The 16,853-nt window shown below is 40.1% G+C and overlaps 1 protein-coding gene and 1 long non-coding RNA gene across 3 annotated transcripts; both read left to right on the forward strand.

Annotated features, from left to right (window-relative positions):
- Positions 1-4,131: 4,131 nt before the first annotated feature.
- Positions 4,132-5,422, forward strand: LOC149981399 (uncharacterized). The gene is made up of 2 exons (XR_016497600.1): positions 4,132-4,227; positions 5,049-5,422. It is a non-coding gene; the product is annotated as an uncharacterized LOC149981399 (long non-coding RNA).
- A 7,211-nt stretch (positions 5,423-12,633) lies between these two features.
- On the forward strand, positions 12,634-16,310 carry LOC110529422 (H2.0-like homeobox protein). Of its 2 annotated transcripts, XM_021611578.3 has the most exons (4): positions 12,634-13,863; positions 14,394-14,555; positions 14,788-14,972; positions 15,605-16,310. In XM_021611578.3, exons 1-4 carry the CDS (start codon positions 13,428-13,430, stop codon positions 15,920-15,922), a joined length of 1,101 nt encoding a protein of 366 aa, XP_021467253.1. In that variant the 5' UTR covers positions 12,634-13,427; the 3' UTR covers positions 15,923-16,310. The 2 variants fall into 2 exon arrangements, with proteins under 2 accessions (XP_021467253.1, XP_021467254.1); XM_021611579.3 differs by lacking the exon at positions 14,394-14,555 and having other exon boundaries at positions 13,248-13,863.
- The last annotated feature ends 543 nt before the right edge of the window (positions 16,311-16,853 follow it).

Here is a 16,853-nt window from a genome sequence, read left to right on the forward strand (position 1 = left end):
CACTATTGCCAACCAAAGACGTCCAGGCCTATATGCATTTTTCAAAACGTTAGGATAATATATAGGCCTAGGCACGAGAGCATATAGGAAGAATTGGACGTAGGCTTCTTGTCTTACTCACAAAAATGAATAATTTATTCATGTTTTGCTATAGGCTAGGCTACTTTAGTCTATATTCGACGCTATACAATTTGATTTATGCCCATGTCAAATTAATACCCAGATTCGTGATTGAATTAGGCCTATGTGGATTTAGACGCGATGACGACTCGGAAATTAAACTAAATAACCATCATGAGTGTTCAATTTATGTTATTATTTTATTTTGTCATTGCTTAGATGATGTTTCTGTTTTAATGACAATTCCGATTTAGGCTATTCGTAATTTTGACAGCTGTACTTTCAGAGGTCGTAAAACACGGTCTGTTTAGACAGCTCTGGAGCGTTGACAAAACTGGAATCCATCAAGTTGATACCTGCGGTGTAAAATGTTGCTTTGTGAGAACACGCCCGATCATAACCTTGATTTAATTGTTTTGGTAGCGACCACAAATCAAGTAGAGAGGTATAACAACATCATTTTCTGAAGTCAAAATAACATGGCCTAGGTAATGTTCCAGGCCTATTATAGAAATCGAACGTTATCCAGCTCTAGTAATATGTGAGATGTATAGGCACGGGATCACGCACGCACGCTGCAGGGGCTTGCTTCGATTCAGCCTCAAGAGCATTAGTGAGGTCGGGCTCTGATGTTGGGCGATTAGGAGTGTTGGGCCAGTTCTTCCACACCTATCTCAACAAACGATTTCTATATGGACCTCGCTTTGTGCAGGGGGACACTATCATGCGAAAGCAGGAAAGGGCCTTCCCTAAACTATTGCCACAATGTTGGAAGCACAGAATCGTCTAGAATGACATTATATTCTGTAGCATTAAGATTTCCCTTCACTGGAACTAAGGGGCCTAGCCAGAACCATGGAAAACAGCCCCATACCATTATCCCTCGTGCACCAAATGTTACAGTTGGCACTATGTGCTCGGACAGGTAGTGTTCTCATGGCATCTGCCAAACACAGATTCATCCATCGGAGTGCCAGAGGGTGAAGCGTGATTCATCACTCCAGAGAATGTGTTTCCACTGAGAGTCCAATGGCTGCGAACTTTACACACTCCAGCCGATGCTTGGCATTGCGCATGGTCATCTTAGGCTTGTGTAAGGCTGCTCGGAAATGGAAACTCTTTTCATGAAGCTCCCAATGAGCAGTTCTTGTGCTGACGTTGCTTTCAGAGGCAGTTTGGATCTCGGTTGTGAGTGTTGCAACCCGAGGACAGACGATCTTTACATGCTATGCACTTCAGCACCCAGCGGTCCCATTCTGTGAGGTTGTGTGGCCTACCATTTCACAGCTGAGCTGTTGTTGCTCCTAGATGTTTCCACTTCACAATAACAGCACTTACAGTTGACTGGGGCAGCTCTAGCATGGCAGACATTTTATGAACTGGCTTGTTGGAAAGGTGGCATATTGAAATTCCCCGAGCTCTTCAGTATGGGCCATTCTACTGCCAATGTTTGTCTATGGAGATTGCATGGCTGTTTGCCAGATTGTATATACCCGTGAGCAATGGGTGTGGCTGAAATAGTAGAATACACTAATTTGAAGGGGTGTCCACATACTGTCAGCACCTGCTACTCTGCAGCCTCCGGTTCCATTGTTGTTTAGAATTCCCACCCGATCATTTGCACATTTGTTTCCATAGTGGCGTGTTATTACAATTAATTGACGCAGCAAGCACTGCCCCTGGGACAGTGTGACACGGGTATAGATCTCCTCCGCACTGGGAGGCTCTGCTTTTCCTCAATAGTGAAGGGTTGTGGTAAACACATGCAAAATTGATCACTGGCAGTCACAGACCATGCTTAAATAGAGTCTATAAATTGAGACGTTTTCTTTTTTTGCGCGGGGTTGCGGAGTGCGACCCGAGCCAACGGTCACATGGGCGTCATTATGTGCACGGTGCCTTTTCTCTTTTTGGCCTCCTGGGATGCATGCCAGGACACTGGAGAGAAGAAGCAGTAATGGTTTGTTATGATGACCTTTTGCGTTTCCATTAGTCTCCTCTCCTATTTAGCACTGCGACCCCAGAGTGCTCAGCAAACATGGTTTAACCCTGTGTACATTGACCCAGCGAGTAATCGGAAGACCTTAAAGGCACCAGTCACAAGAGGCACGGAGTGGAGCGACTTTAATCTGCGCCAGGGCCGTTTTAAAGTAAACACATAAATTGTTAATGTACAGACAGTGGGACACCATCATATTTAAAAGCTTCCATTAAAGAAGCTCTTCGATTGTTTAAACGACAGGGCAGACTGAGGAGAGTGTGGTTAGTCTACCACTCCTAATGACCACCTAATGTCTTTATCTATGTCCTGTTGTGTGGGGGAAAGCGCAGGAGAACTGTGCTATTCTATGACCACACGGGGGGGGGGGGGGGTCATTTCGCCATTTCACTGTAGCCTTTCAGGAACAACTTTACAATTATGTGATTGTAATGATGTCTTTTGGTTAATCATTTTAATTTTAGTTTAATATGGCCTTAAACCACAGGAACTGTGGAGACATTCAGTTTTGGTTGTGAACTCTCCTGATGGTGATTGCTGGCCTAAAGGGTAGGATAAAATCCTTGAGGTTTCCAAATTTTCCCATGATCAGCGCTGGAGGATTTTGATATTTCAATGTTTATGTTTCCTGCGTGATGAGTCCCGTCTCCACTGATGGGCAGCTGGGGCTCCCAGGCCACTGTATCCAAGGAACTAGCTTCGATCCACTTGACCGGGCCCTTAGCAACACATCAACATGGATAGGCCTCCAAGTATCTAGAATAAAATAAAATATATATAAAAAACAGTCTCCAAAAGGGTCCTAATGCATTTACATGATGTTACCATCACAAATACGTGAACACATTAAGAGCTCTCCCCTATTAGATTAAAAACCTGGATAGTTGGGTCTATGTCCTAATAGTTTACAGAGCTATTTGATGTGCTAACCAGTGTCCCACCCCTACCACAGAGTTTATGGGATTACTCATATGGACCACAGTCATAACACAGACAATTTATGTTTGTTGCACCATTGGCTGGACAAACACCCCGAAACAATCCTCAAAAACATCTCGAGACCTTTTCACACGTGGAGAGCCGGGTTCCCTCAAAACATGGGGAACAGAACTGATTCAAATATTGTTGAATATAATAAAAGACACATTTGGGGTCACATAAATGAGACAAACCTGTTTTCAATTCACTTTGGATAGCTCCCTTAACTTTTTGTTGTTGCTGTGGAAACGATGGCACCATGCCATACAGAAGGCCATGTACAATGGCCCAGGTCCCATTAAATCTGTGAAAGTTCCTTCCTGAGACAAACATTTCCAGAAATAGTCATCTTGGCCTAGGTCTAAGTTTTACCAAAGGGGAGTAATAATTCTCTGTTTAATAATGGAAATTATTTAATTTGCGTCCCTCCCAACTTCTTGATCAGAGACAGTTGTTGGCTGAGGCGCTCATTCAGCTTTCCTTAGGTCTGATAAGGCTTCCTGTAAAATACACACAGAGCAATCGAGTGACAACAATAGGCTTGTGAATGCTGGCTCTCAATGGTTAGCTGTACTGTAGCTGTCAAACTTTGTTTTTAATCAAAAAGTGTTGACTTGGACTCGTGTAGTTTTACATTTTATTTTCAACATGTGTTTGTTTATACAGTAGCCTAAAGAAGTTCTGACAGCCTCAACCAACCTTTCCAACATACAGTACAATGCAAAGCACAATTCCTTTTATAAATTGACAATATGCTATTAGAATGTTATTGGTTTTATGCCACCCATATTTTGTTATGGTTTTGTAATACAATCCTGCATTGATGTAATTGAAAACTAAAGGCAATAACAATTATAATAGAACTGAAACAATCTCTGAATAGGCCTACAGTATGTCACATGGGTCAAACATTCATTTTGAACTGGACAAACATAACATTCAATCACATATGAAATGATTGACCAATGAAATGGCACTATTGTTTGACATTCCAGAGTGTAAAATAAAGACTCCAGTGCTTTGACATGTTTCAGCTTGTCTTCATGTTTTAACAGGGGCGGACTGGGCCTGTAACGAATCTCTTCTTCGTCTGAAGAAGAGTAAGAAGGATCAGACCAATATGCAGCGTGGTAAGTGTTCTTCATAATTTATTGACTGAACGCACAAAACAAAATAACAAAGTGAAATGGAAGAAACGAAACAGTTCTGTAAGGTGACATACACTAAACAGAAAACAACCACCCACAAATCATAGTGGGAACACAGGCTACCTAAGTATGGTTCTCAATCAGAGACGATTGACAGCTGCCTCTGATTGGGAAGCACACCAGGCCAAAAGCAGAAATACCAAACATAGAACAAAAACATTGAATGCCCACCCCAACTCACGCCCTGACCAAGCTAAAACAGAGACATAAAAAAGGAACTAAGGTCAGGACGTGACAGGGCCAAAAATTCAGTCCTAGCATTTTAGCTACACCAGCCCACATCACAGCGAGTCTATTGATCACATGCACAGAATACAAGATGTAAATGTTGCGGTGAAATACATACTCACAGGCTGCAACACACACACACACAACCAAGTAATAGACAAATATTTTAGTAGGAATGGTAATACAAATATATACACAATAGGAATATCCAGAAAATACTATGAATATACTATGAACAGTGGCGATTTAGCATGATTTACCCAATAAATTATTGGGAGTTTATATATATATATAGAGTGTGCAAACTGATATGTGACATGTATTAATGCCAAAATAACATGCTTTTTATTTGCAAAAAATGTGGGGCTCAAAACAGGGTCACCACTGACTATGAATACTACAGCATATGCTGGGATGTGTATAAAGGTAAATCATGGCAGCAGTATTGACTGTGTGTGTGTGTGTGTGTGTGTGTGTGTTTCTCTCTCTGTGTTGTCTTCCTATCTCCACTACAGTTGACTCTGCTGCAGCAGCTGAGCTGCCTGTGCTGTGCCTAGCATCACTGTGACAGGAAGATGATGAGACCACACTGCCTTGTGAATGAATAAACACACATTTTCAGACAAAGAAAAAAAATCACTAAATCAATGCATAATAGATGACAATTGGCTCACAATACTTTATAACAGCCTAGCTACTTATATTGCAAATGAGTGCCTGACATCACCTATGTGTTCCACCCTACCCACTTAGCTGTGTTTAATACTAGGCTACATATACAGACAAAACATTAAGGAACTGGCAGTACATCTGTGTCAGAGTCTGTCCTCTGCTCTCTCTGTTTTCCTCTATTGAATTCGATTTAAACCTTTCTGTGTTTGTCATAGAACGACGGGACTAGTTTCTGTGGATGCGTACACATTTCCAGTTTTGGGCTTCGTTTGACAGTGTCGCGAGGGCCCGTCACAAATCAGTGACGGGCCCTCGGATGAAAAAATACATTTTAGGTGGGAATGTAATCTGACACCAGAGTCCTTAGTCACCACAGTCAAATATGATCTATTATATTGGCAAGTCGAGCTCTAACAATGGAAATACAATACTTCCTCAAATATGGAAGGCAGGCGGGAGCAGGCGAGGTCAGGTGCAACCATTCTCTGCTACAGTTCAAAAACCCTAGTTGCCTTGCTGCCTGAAGAGACACAGATTTACAAGCGAAGCAAATCGCCTAAACATTGATAAAACAATTCAAATACAGAGACCCCGACTTCACCTTTAACAGATGAATTAGGATTATTTAGTATTTATGCATTCATTCAATGTTTTATTGTAATACATGATGACTTGTGTTTAATGAAAAGTACTGTATAAATAGCAGATGGCTATTGCTTTACCTGTGTTATAAAAGCCAACCTAACGCCTAGTTAGGCTAGTGTCTAAATGTTCCCCCGAATCCCCCGTTCCTTAATTAGCCTACTATGTCATACAATATAAAGCCAGAATATTAGGCCTAATTTGCAGCAGTAGGCTACATGATCTGTGTTAGTGTGCTTGAGTGTGTCTTTCTCTGTTTTCTTCCTACCTCGACTGCCCCACTGTCCTCTGCTGCAGCGGCAGCAGCAGCTGGTCTGTCATTTCTCACAGCCACACAGCACTCGGACCAGCAGAACTTTTTGCATATAAATCGGTTCATTTCGGACATTTAGCAGCATCGGCATCAATAGCCTTTTTTTGTTATCTCTCTAACATATTTTTGCGACATCTTTCCATTTTTTTTAATGATACATGAGTTTCAGTTCTGACTGAGTGAGAGTCAGAGCAGATCTCACTTTTTTTTGATGATGCGCGTTTGACTGACTGTGAATGTGAACTTGCAACACCTCAGCACAGCCAATCACAAAACCTTACCGGACCACTGGTCAGCCAAACACTCAAAACAGATTATTATGACAACAGAGAAATTGTGCAAAATTCCTTTAAAAAAACAGGCCCATTTAAAATATATTGAACAATAATATAAATGAAACATGCAACAATTTCACAGATTTAATTTAGTTACAGTTCATTTGAGGAAATCAGTCAATTGAAATAAATAAATTAGGCCATAATCTATGGATTTCACGACTGGGAATACAGATATGCATCTGTTGGTCACAGATACCTTAAAATAAATGGGCCTCACAATGGGACTCAGGATCTCGTCACGATATTTCTGTGCATTCAATTTGCCATTGATAAAATACAATTGTGTTCGTTGTCCGTAGATTATGTCTGCCCAAATCATAACCCCACCGCTACCATGGGGAACTCTGTTCACAACATTGTGTCTGCGGTTGTGAGGCCAGTTGGGCATACTGCCAAATTCTCTGAAAAGACGCTGGAGGCGGCTTACGGTAGAGAAATTAACATTCAATTCTCTGGCAACAGCTCTGGTGAACATTCCTGCCGTAAGCATACCAATTTGCACGCTCCATCAAAACTTGATACTGCACATTTTAGAGTGGCCTTTTATTGTCCCCAGCACAAGGTGCACCTGTGTAATAACAATGCTGTTTAATTGGCTTCTTGATATGCCACACCTGTCAGATGGATGGATTATCTTGGCAACGGAGAAATGCTCACTAACAGGGATGTAAACAAAGTTGTGCACAAAATTTGAGAGAAATAAGCTTTTTGTGCATATGGAAAAAAATGTGGATCTGTTATTTCAGCTCATGAAACATGGGACCTACACTTTACATGTTGTGTTTAAAAAAAAATCTGTGTATATATATATATATTTTGACAGAGATAATCTACAGACAACGAATATATATATATATATATATATATATATATATATATATACTCCACCAGTTCACCCAAATAAAAGGTGGTCCTTCTGGCATTTTCCAGAATTGCCAGATGGCCAATCCGCCCATGTATGCTTCCCTCTGAAGGCTCATCAGCACCTGAAATAACTGAGGCTTGCTATCCCGCTGTGCCTGCCTCTGCTACATCTTTTTTTCCTGAATTGTGTTAACTGCATGATTTCTAATTTTAACCTGGAAAAGGGTCACTCGAAAACACCGTGACAGTAGGCAGTCAGGCCAGGGTCATAGTTTCTTCCGGGAATGAATCAAGTCTAATGAATGCAGTTGGAGGGTGAGACGCGCACGTAATGACAATGGATTAAAGACAGTACATGCATGGTCCTATGTGACGTGGGAATTTGGGAGCTAACAATCGAATGTGTAGGACACACACACACACACACACTACTAAATTGTAGCCATTAGTAAAATGTGTTTATATTATAATTTAAAAAAAGTTTAGTATGTTATTATTCATCATTATCAATATGTATATGAGTGTTCATTATTGAAAGTAAAATATTATTATTATAATTGTTTTTGTTGTTTATTTTGTACTATTACTAGACTTCACCTTTACAGATTAATTAGGATTATTTAGCATGTATGCATTCATTCAATGTTTTATTGTAATACATGATGACTTGTGATAAATAAAAAGCACTGTATAAATATCTGGTATATATATGGCTATGTGTTATAAAAGCCAATCAAACGACTAGTTAGGCTATTTTGCAAGTTGCCTAGTGTCTAAATGTTCCCCCGAATCCCCCCTTCCTTAATTAGCCTACTATGTCATACAATATAAAGCCAGAATATTAGGCCGGACTTTCAGCAGTTTCAACATGATCTGTGTCAGCGTGCCTGAGTGTCTTTCTCTGTTTTCTTCCTACTTCAACTGCACCGTGCAGTGGCAGCAGCAGCTGGTCTGTCATTTCTCACAGACACAGCCACAGCACTCGGACCAGCAGAACTTTTTGCATATAAATCGGTTAATTTCGGACATTTAGCAGCATCGGCATCAATAGCCTTTTTTTAAAGCTAACGTTTTTTTGCGACATCTTTCCGTTTTTTTAATGATCCGTGAGTTTCAGTTCTGACTGAGTGAGAGTCAGAGCAGGTCTCACTTTTTTTGATGATGCGCGTTTGACTGAATGTTAATTTGCGACACCTCAGCACAGCCAATCACAAAACCGGGGGCCGGCCGTTGCCCACTGGTCAGCCAAATGCTCAATACAGATTATTATGACAACAGAGAAATTGTGCAAAATTCATTAAAAAACAGGCGCATTTAAAATATACTGAACAATTATATAAATGAAACATGCAACAATTTCAAAGATTTAACTGAGTTACAGTTCATTTGAGGAAATAAGTCAATTGAAATAAATAAATTAGGCCATAATCTATGCATTTCACGACTGGGAATACAGATATGCATCTGTTGGTCACAGATACCTTAAAATAAATAGGCCTCACAATGGGACTCAGGATCACGTAATGGTATTTCTATGCAGTCAAATTGCCATCGATAAAATGCAATTGTGTTCGTTGTCCGTAGTTTATGCCTGCCCATACCTGCCACCATGGGGAACTCTGTTCACAACATTGACATCAGCAAACTGCTCGCCCACATGACGCCATACACGTGGACTGCGGTTGTGAGGCCAGTTGGACATACTGCCAAATTCTCTGAAAGGATGTTGGAGGCGGCTTAAGGTAGAGAAATGAACAGTCAGTTCTCTGGCAACAGCTCTGGTGGACATTCCTGCCATACTCATACCAATTGCATGCTCCCTCAAAACCTAATACTGCACATTTTAGAGTGGCCTTTTATTGTGTAATAATCATGCTGTTTAATTGGCTTCTTGATATGCCACACCTGTCAGATGGATGGATTATCTTGGCAAAGGAGAAATGCTCACTAACAGGGATGTAAACAAAGTTGTGCACAAAATTTGAGAGAAATAACCTTTTTGTGCATATGAAACATTTCTTGGAAATGTTATTTCAGCTCATGAAACATGGGACCTACACTTTACATGTTGTGTTTATCTTTGTTCAGTGTATATATATATATATGTATATATATGTATATATATGTATATATATGTATGTATATATATATATATATATATATATATATATATATATATATATATATATATATATATATATATATATGTATGTATGTATGTATGTATGTATGTATATACACACATACATACATACAGTGCCTTGCGAAAGTATTCGGCCCCCTTGAACTTTGCGACCTTTTGCCACATTTCAGGCTTCAAACATAAAGATATAAAACTGTATTTTTTTGTGAAGAATCAACAACAAGTGGGACACAATCATGAAGTGGAATGACATTTATTGGATATTTCAAACTTTTTTAACAAATCAAAAACTGAAAAATTGGGCGTGCAAAATTATCCAGCCCCTTTACTTTCAGTGCAGCAAACTCTCTCCAGAAGTTCAGTGAGGATCTCTGAATGATCCAATGTTGACCTAAATGACTATTGATGATAAATACAATCCACCTGTGTGTAATCAAGTCGCCGTATAAATGCACCTGCACTGTGATAGTCTCAGAGGTCCGTTAAAAGCGCAGAGAGCATCATGAAGAACAAGGAACACACCAGGCAGGTCCGAGATACTGTTGTGAAGAAGTTTAAAGCCGGATTTGGATACAAAAAGATTTCCCAAGCTTTAAACATCCCAAGGAGCACTGTGCAAGCGATAATATTGAAATGGAAGGAGTATCAGACCACTGCAAATCTACCAAGACCTGGCCGTCCCTCTAAACTTTCAGCTCATACAAGGAGAAGACTGATCAGAGATGCAGCCAAGAGGCCCATGATCACTCTGGATGAACTGCAGAGATCTACAGCTGAGGTGGGAGACTCTGTCCATAGGACAACAATCAGTCGTATATTGCACAAATCTGGCCTTTATGGAAGAGTGGCAAGAAGAAAGCAATTTCTTAAAGATATCCATAAAAAGTATCGTTTAAAGTTTGCCACAAGCCACCTGGGAGACACACCAAACATGTGGAAGAAGGTGCTCTGGTCAGATGAAACCAAAATTGAACTTTTTGGCAACAATGCAAAACGTTATGTTTGGCGTAAAAGCAACACAGCTCATCACCCTGAACACACCATGCCCACTGTCAAACATGGTGGTGGCAGCATCATGGTTTGGGCCTGCTTTTCTTCAGCAGGGACAGGGAAGATGGTTAAAATTGATGGGAAGATGGATGGAGCCAAATACAGGACCATTCTGGAAGAAAACCTGATGGAGTCTGCAAAAGACCTGAGACTGGGACGGAGATTTGTCTTCCAACAAGACAATGATCCAAAACATAAAGCAAAATCTACAATGGAATGGTTCAAAAATAAACATATCCAGGTGTTAGAATGGCCAAGTCAAAGTCCAGACCTGAATCCAATCGAGAATCTGTGGAAAGAACTGAAAACTGCTGTTCACAAATGCTCTCCATCCAACCTCACTGAGCTCGAGCTGTTTTGCAAGGAGGAATGGGAAAAAATGTCAGTCTCTCGATGTGCAAAACTGATAGAGACATACCCCAAGCGACTTACAGCTGTAATCGCAGCAAAAGGTGGCGCTACAAAGTATTAACTTAAGGGGGCTGAATAATTTTGCACGCCCAATTTTTCATTTTTTGATTTGTTAAAAAAGTTTGAAATATCCAATAAATGTCGTTCCACTTCATGATTGTGTCCCACTTGTTGTTGATTCTTCACAAAAAAATACAGTTTTATATCTTTATGTTTGAAGCCTGAAATGTGGCAAAAGGTCGCAAAGTTCAAGGGGGCCGAATACTTTCGCAAGGCACTGTATATATACATATATATATATATATATATATATATATATATATATATATATATATATATATATATATCCACCAGCCCAACCCAATAAAAGATGGTCCTTCGGGCATTTTCCAGAATTGCCAGATGGCCAATCCGCCCATGTATGCTTCCCTCTGAAGGCTCATCAGCACCTGAAATAACTGAGGCTTGCTATCCCGCTGTGCCTGCCTCTGCTACATCCTTTTCCCTGGATTGTGTTAACTGCATGATCCAGGGTAAACGTTACATTTCATTTCTAATTTTAACCTGGAAAAGTGTCACTCGAAAACACCGTGACAGGAGGCAGTCAGGCCAGGGTCATAGTTTCTTCCGGGAATGAATCAAATCTAATGAATGCAGTTGGAGGATGAGACGCGCACGTAATGACAATGGTTTAAAAACAGTACATGCATGGGCCTATGTGGTGTGGGAATTTGGGAGTTAACAATCGAATGTGTAGGACACACACGCGCGCGCGCGCACACACACACACACACACGCGCACACACACACACACACACACACTACTAAATTGTAGCCATGAGTAAAATGTGTATGTTATTATTCATCATTATCAATATGAATGCGATTGTTCATTATTAAAAGTAAATTATTATTATTATTATTGCTTTTGTTGTTTATTTTGTATTATTTTAGACTTCACCTTTATCATATTAATTAGGATTATTTAGTATTTATACATTCATTCAATGTTTTATTGTAATACATGATGACTCCTGTTTAATAAAAAGCACTGTATCTGGTATATGGCTATTGCCTTACCTCTGTGTTATAAAAGCCAATCTAACGACTAGTTAGGCTATATTGCAAGTAGCCTAGTGTCTAAATGTTCCCCCGAATTGAAAATGACAACACTCACATTCCCATCCCTACAATAATAATAACATCTAATTTACCCTTTGATCTTTTGTCATTGTCATAATAATCAGTCCCCCATTATGTTCGTTACTCGGTGAGAAACATGCGAGTCTCGAATACGGATGAAGTATGGCCTCTGAAGTTATTGTCTTTTCGTTTTAGAGGGGAATAGATTTCCTCTGTTTATTATGAGCATAGGGGCGGATTTGCGTCACCATGCAACTTGCAGGTCGAGATAAAGTTGCACAAATATTGAAAGGAAGTTGCAACAGTCATTATAAAGTTTCCCTCCTCTGCTCCGGATGAAATAAAGATTTCGCTTGTATCCTAAAATACTAAAACAGGTTCTATTTCGGGACAAATCTAACAGGCTCATTTAGCACGAATCACAGCCCATCAAAAACAGGATGACCTGAATTCTAATAGAAACTCTCTAGTTTCCTGCACTCAAGCTGCCTATATAGTGTAAATCACGTTACTTCTCTTAAATTGGCTTGTAACCCAGATGTATTTAAGATGTTCGATTGATGATATTGCCTGAAATTTAGCACCCCTATGACGCAAAAAAAATGAGCTATTTTTCAAATAAATAAGGTCTTATTTATTGACCGTGTTAACTTTTTGGAGCCTACATCGTTTGAAAGTCAGTTGTTTTTCCATTTCAACGATACACACTCAACCGAACCACCCTAATGTTTAGCAGATAATAATATGAACAGATGATTCCATTTGCAGGCCTAAAGCCTAGAGGTCAGATTTTTATCTACGTTTTTTTTTTTTTACTTCTTCAGAAACAAAGCCGAATGTCTAAAAGTTAAGTGCAAGGATAAACATTACTGTTACATTACTATTACATTACATGACATTAGTATAGCATATATTTTAACATTTTCATATTGCACTTGCATTTATTGTTGTTGTTGCTGCTGCCATCCTTGAAGACGATGAAGATGGTGACGAAGATGATGATGGTGTCGGTGGCTGCAGTTGAAAATGTTTAAGAAGATATTCAAGAGGTCAACGAGCATGTCGCTGTCATTAGCAACACTTAACTATGCGTATCTCCATCACAAGGGCGTGTTTCGGTGTTCGAGACCAAACTTCTATTGGCTAAAAAGCAACCAATCAGTGTCAGAGGAGAAACTTCACTGTGGAAGTACTTAGACCAAAGACTAAAATTTCAGAGTTGTTTGATAAAGATTTCTGGCACTTACATAAAGACGGCAGCTTTCTCTGACTACACTTAACTAAAAGTTGTACCGAGGGGCAACATTACGAGTTAAGGATGTATACGGCCGGACTCAACCCGTTTTACGCATCGAATTTTAGTCTTTGGTCTGCTTATTGTGCGGGTGGTTTCGCTATGGATACAATAAAGAAGCCCTCATTTTGCATTGCTGACATTTTGCAGGTCGGTGATGCTGAGAACATCCCGGGATCCTCGGCCCTCATGACTCATATGGGACACCGTTCTCAGGTTCACGCCTCTGGATCGCCATTGCGTCCTTCACCAGTGGGGCCAGAGCAGTCGATCTACGGTGGGAGAGTGAACCCCGGGTCTCCGTATCACAGACACGGAATACACTTAACTTCGGTATCTAGAACGAGTCTCAGCTCCCAACAAGCTCCCCCACCTTCAAGCAAGGACCTCAAGTTCGGAATCGATCGGATATTGTCAACAGACTTCGACCCCAAAACAAAAGACATATCGTCTTTAAGAGGTATGCTTTGAAGTTCACTTTTCACTGAATTCTCTAAAAGAACTGATGTATAGCCTACATCAAGGTTATCTCACTGCCAAAGAAAGCGTTTAAGAATTCCATTATGTTGTAAAGGCACATTTTTATAAGATGGCTAAATTGACTTAAATATACGTTTACAAAGTACTGTTGCATTGTTGGACTGTTGGAGCTAGGAACACAAGCATTTCGCTACAACCGCAATAACATCTGCTAAATATGTGTATGTGACCAATACAATTGATTTGATTTGATTTTAAGTACTGACCTTGAAGGCACCAACACCACTGAGGCAGGCAACACGTACTTTTTATCCATTAAGCACTCATAGAAAAACCTCTATTTGAGTATCCAAGGTTCCACAGTTGCCAAACTATAAAACTAGGAACTCTCTAGCTTCAGACAACATTCAGACTCGCACACAAAAGTTCATTTTTAGCTGAAAAGTTTCAGCGTTGAATACTCGTGTATACGTTGCGGTAATTTCTTACTTATCTCTCGCCCTGTGACAGATCTCACGTCCATTGTTAGCTCGAACCGTCAGTCAGGGATCCAGCCAGCGAGCCAGTACTTCGCATCCATAGACCCGGGGATGAGCGACGCGTCCTCCATGATGAGCTCACTAAACAGCGCCAGGCAATCAGGGCAGCATCAGTTTCAGGACACCTTTCCAGGTAGTGTAGCCGTCCGCATATTTCAAATGGCCTTTTTTACGCACACAGCGCATTTAAGGATTCGAACAATATTTTTACATAGTCTTTCATATTCAGACTGCTTTTAAACCTTAGGCATATGTTCTGTTGTTCTTGTATTTCTGCAGAGTATAATTGACCAAAGATCGTTACACTTTGAATTTTGAACGAATAAATAACATTGCTCAACCTTTATGTCCCTTTATTTATACAGGTCCATATGCTGTCCTTACTAAAGACACGATGCCACAGACGTACAAAAGGAAGAGGTCCTGGTCGCGGGCGGTCTTCTCCAACCTGCAAAGAAAAGGGCTTGAGAAACGATTCGAAATACAGAAATACGTCACCAAACCCGACAGAAAACAACTGGCTGCAATGCTTGGCCTAACAGACGCACAGGTAAGATAAGTTACTGTAACCTATAAGCCTCAATTGGGCTATTTTATGGACAAGCAGGCCTTTTCAATTAACCATGTTTAAGCATAGACCATGCAAATCTGGAGTTATTTTTTAGAATTCTTGATTCTTTAGATGGAAAGACATAATAGTGTAAAACAATCAAACTTGGCCTTGCTGTTACGACAGGAAGCCTCCACTCAGAGGACACGCCCGGTAATATAGCCCAGTAGGCAACTACACAATTACGCAATGGAGAACTTCTAAGGAAATCAAATTCGATTACAACGAATAATTGCAAACGGATGAAGGTTATAGTTTTACCTAACCCCATTGGGGTTAAGCAATACAAATGTAATATATATATATGATGTTTTAATAGTATTTGTGTTGTTCTTGTAGGCTAGGACCACCTTTATGCCATGTATGCCCATCTTACGCAAAATCGTTTTTTTTTTTTTTTCTTCATTAACTTCATTGTAGCCTACCTAGGCTACTGTAAAGTTGTATAATTAGAAATGTAGACTATGGGTCATATTTCTATGAAGCATATTTCATTGTCAACCTGTTGGCGAGTAATAGGCCTCGGGCTCAGGCCGACGACGTCTAAACGAGTTCGTGCACTTTCTCGGCAGGTCAAAGTGTGGTTCCAAAACAGGCGCATGAAGTGGAGGCATTCGAAAGAAGCACAGGCACAGAAAGATAAGGAGAAGGAGACCCCGGACAAGTCACTGACAGAGGCCGAGTCCAAGGAGCCGGAAGAGTCCGAGTGTGAGAGCGAAGCAAGCGAGTCCGATTTCGAGGATGGACAGGAGGACAAGAGTGACATGGACATTTCTGAGCACAACAAGACTAGTGTGATCATGACCGGGGCCATCCCTGTGAGTACCGAGGAGGCGAACTCAGTCAGTGCCCTTACAGAAGCTGTGCCATCATCGCAAATGTTAATATGAGTGCACAGTCAAACGTTATTTTTTTTTATGTCAAATGTATAATTTAATATAAATATTATTTTGAAAAATTGATATACAGAGCGGAGTTGTCGTAAAGTGGAGGGCCAGTAGGATACTCTACAGCGTGTATGGGATATTATGACTCCCTCCATCTTTCACCTCTGTCAGTCAGTATTAGGCGATGTGCATGACTTTTTCCTCAATTGAAGGAAATATTCTGTTGTGAATTTTAATCTGAACCACTTATTCCGTGTCCTGAAATCCAAAAACATGACACAATGTTACATGTAATTTACTGTGGAAGCGTTGATAAATATTGTTGTATTATATGTTGGTCAATAATTATTTGCACTGAAAATATTGTAAATAAAACGTTTCTTACTTTTGATTTTCGATTTAAAAAAATAATTTTATGTATATAGAATATTATTACTTTGGGGGCATTATTACCTTCTCTTTAGGGGAAAAATGGAGAGACAACTTCACACCTGACAAGGTCTTGAGTAGCCTATAAATACGCTCTCAAAACAGTGCTCTGAAGTGGATATTAACGTTTATTTTAGTAGCCTGAAATGAATTCGTCTTGGACTTCACTGCCACGTAGGCCTTATTTCACTGTGTGAAGGAATCATTGTTATGAGGGCTGAAATATGCTTATGTTTCAAGTTTAAATAATCCATATACCTAATATATCATTATATATTACAATTACGTCATTCATTAAGTCATATTTCGATTCCTGGGTATAAGCCAAGCAGTATGGGTACACTCAAGCCGAAATGGACACAGTTATTGACCCAGTCGAAACATGGTGGAGTATGTAACTGCTCGTCAGTTTGCTCGAAGTAGATCAAACTTATCAGGGCTTTTCAAATGAGTTAGTCTTACTCTCTCACAATTCCAACACCATTTAATCGTTTGTATTTACGGA

This window comes from Oncorhynchus mykiss, chromosome 8 (assembly GCF_057628025.1).
Source record: "Oncorhynchus mykiss isolate SJ-2025 chromosome 8, ASM5762802v1, whole genome shotgun sequence".
Taxonomy (NCBI): Eukaryota; Metazoa; Chordata; class Actinopteri; order Salmoniformes; family Salmonidae; genus Oncorhynchus; species Oncorhynchus mykiss.

Coding starts and splice junctions, on each gene's coding strand:
- LOC110529422 (XM_021611578.3), top strand. CDS start 13,428: ATGTATACGGCCGGACTCAACCCGTTTTACGCATCGAATTTTAGTCTT. Junction 13,864..14,393: donor AGACATATCGTCTTTAAGAG/GTATGCTTTGAA, acceptor GCCCTGTGACAG/ATCTCACGTCCATTGTTAGC. Junction 14,556..14,787: donor GTTTCAGGACACCTTTCCAG/GTAGTGTAGCCG, acceptor TTATTTATACAG/GTCCATATGCTGTCCTTACT.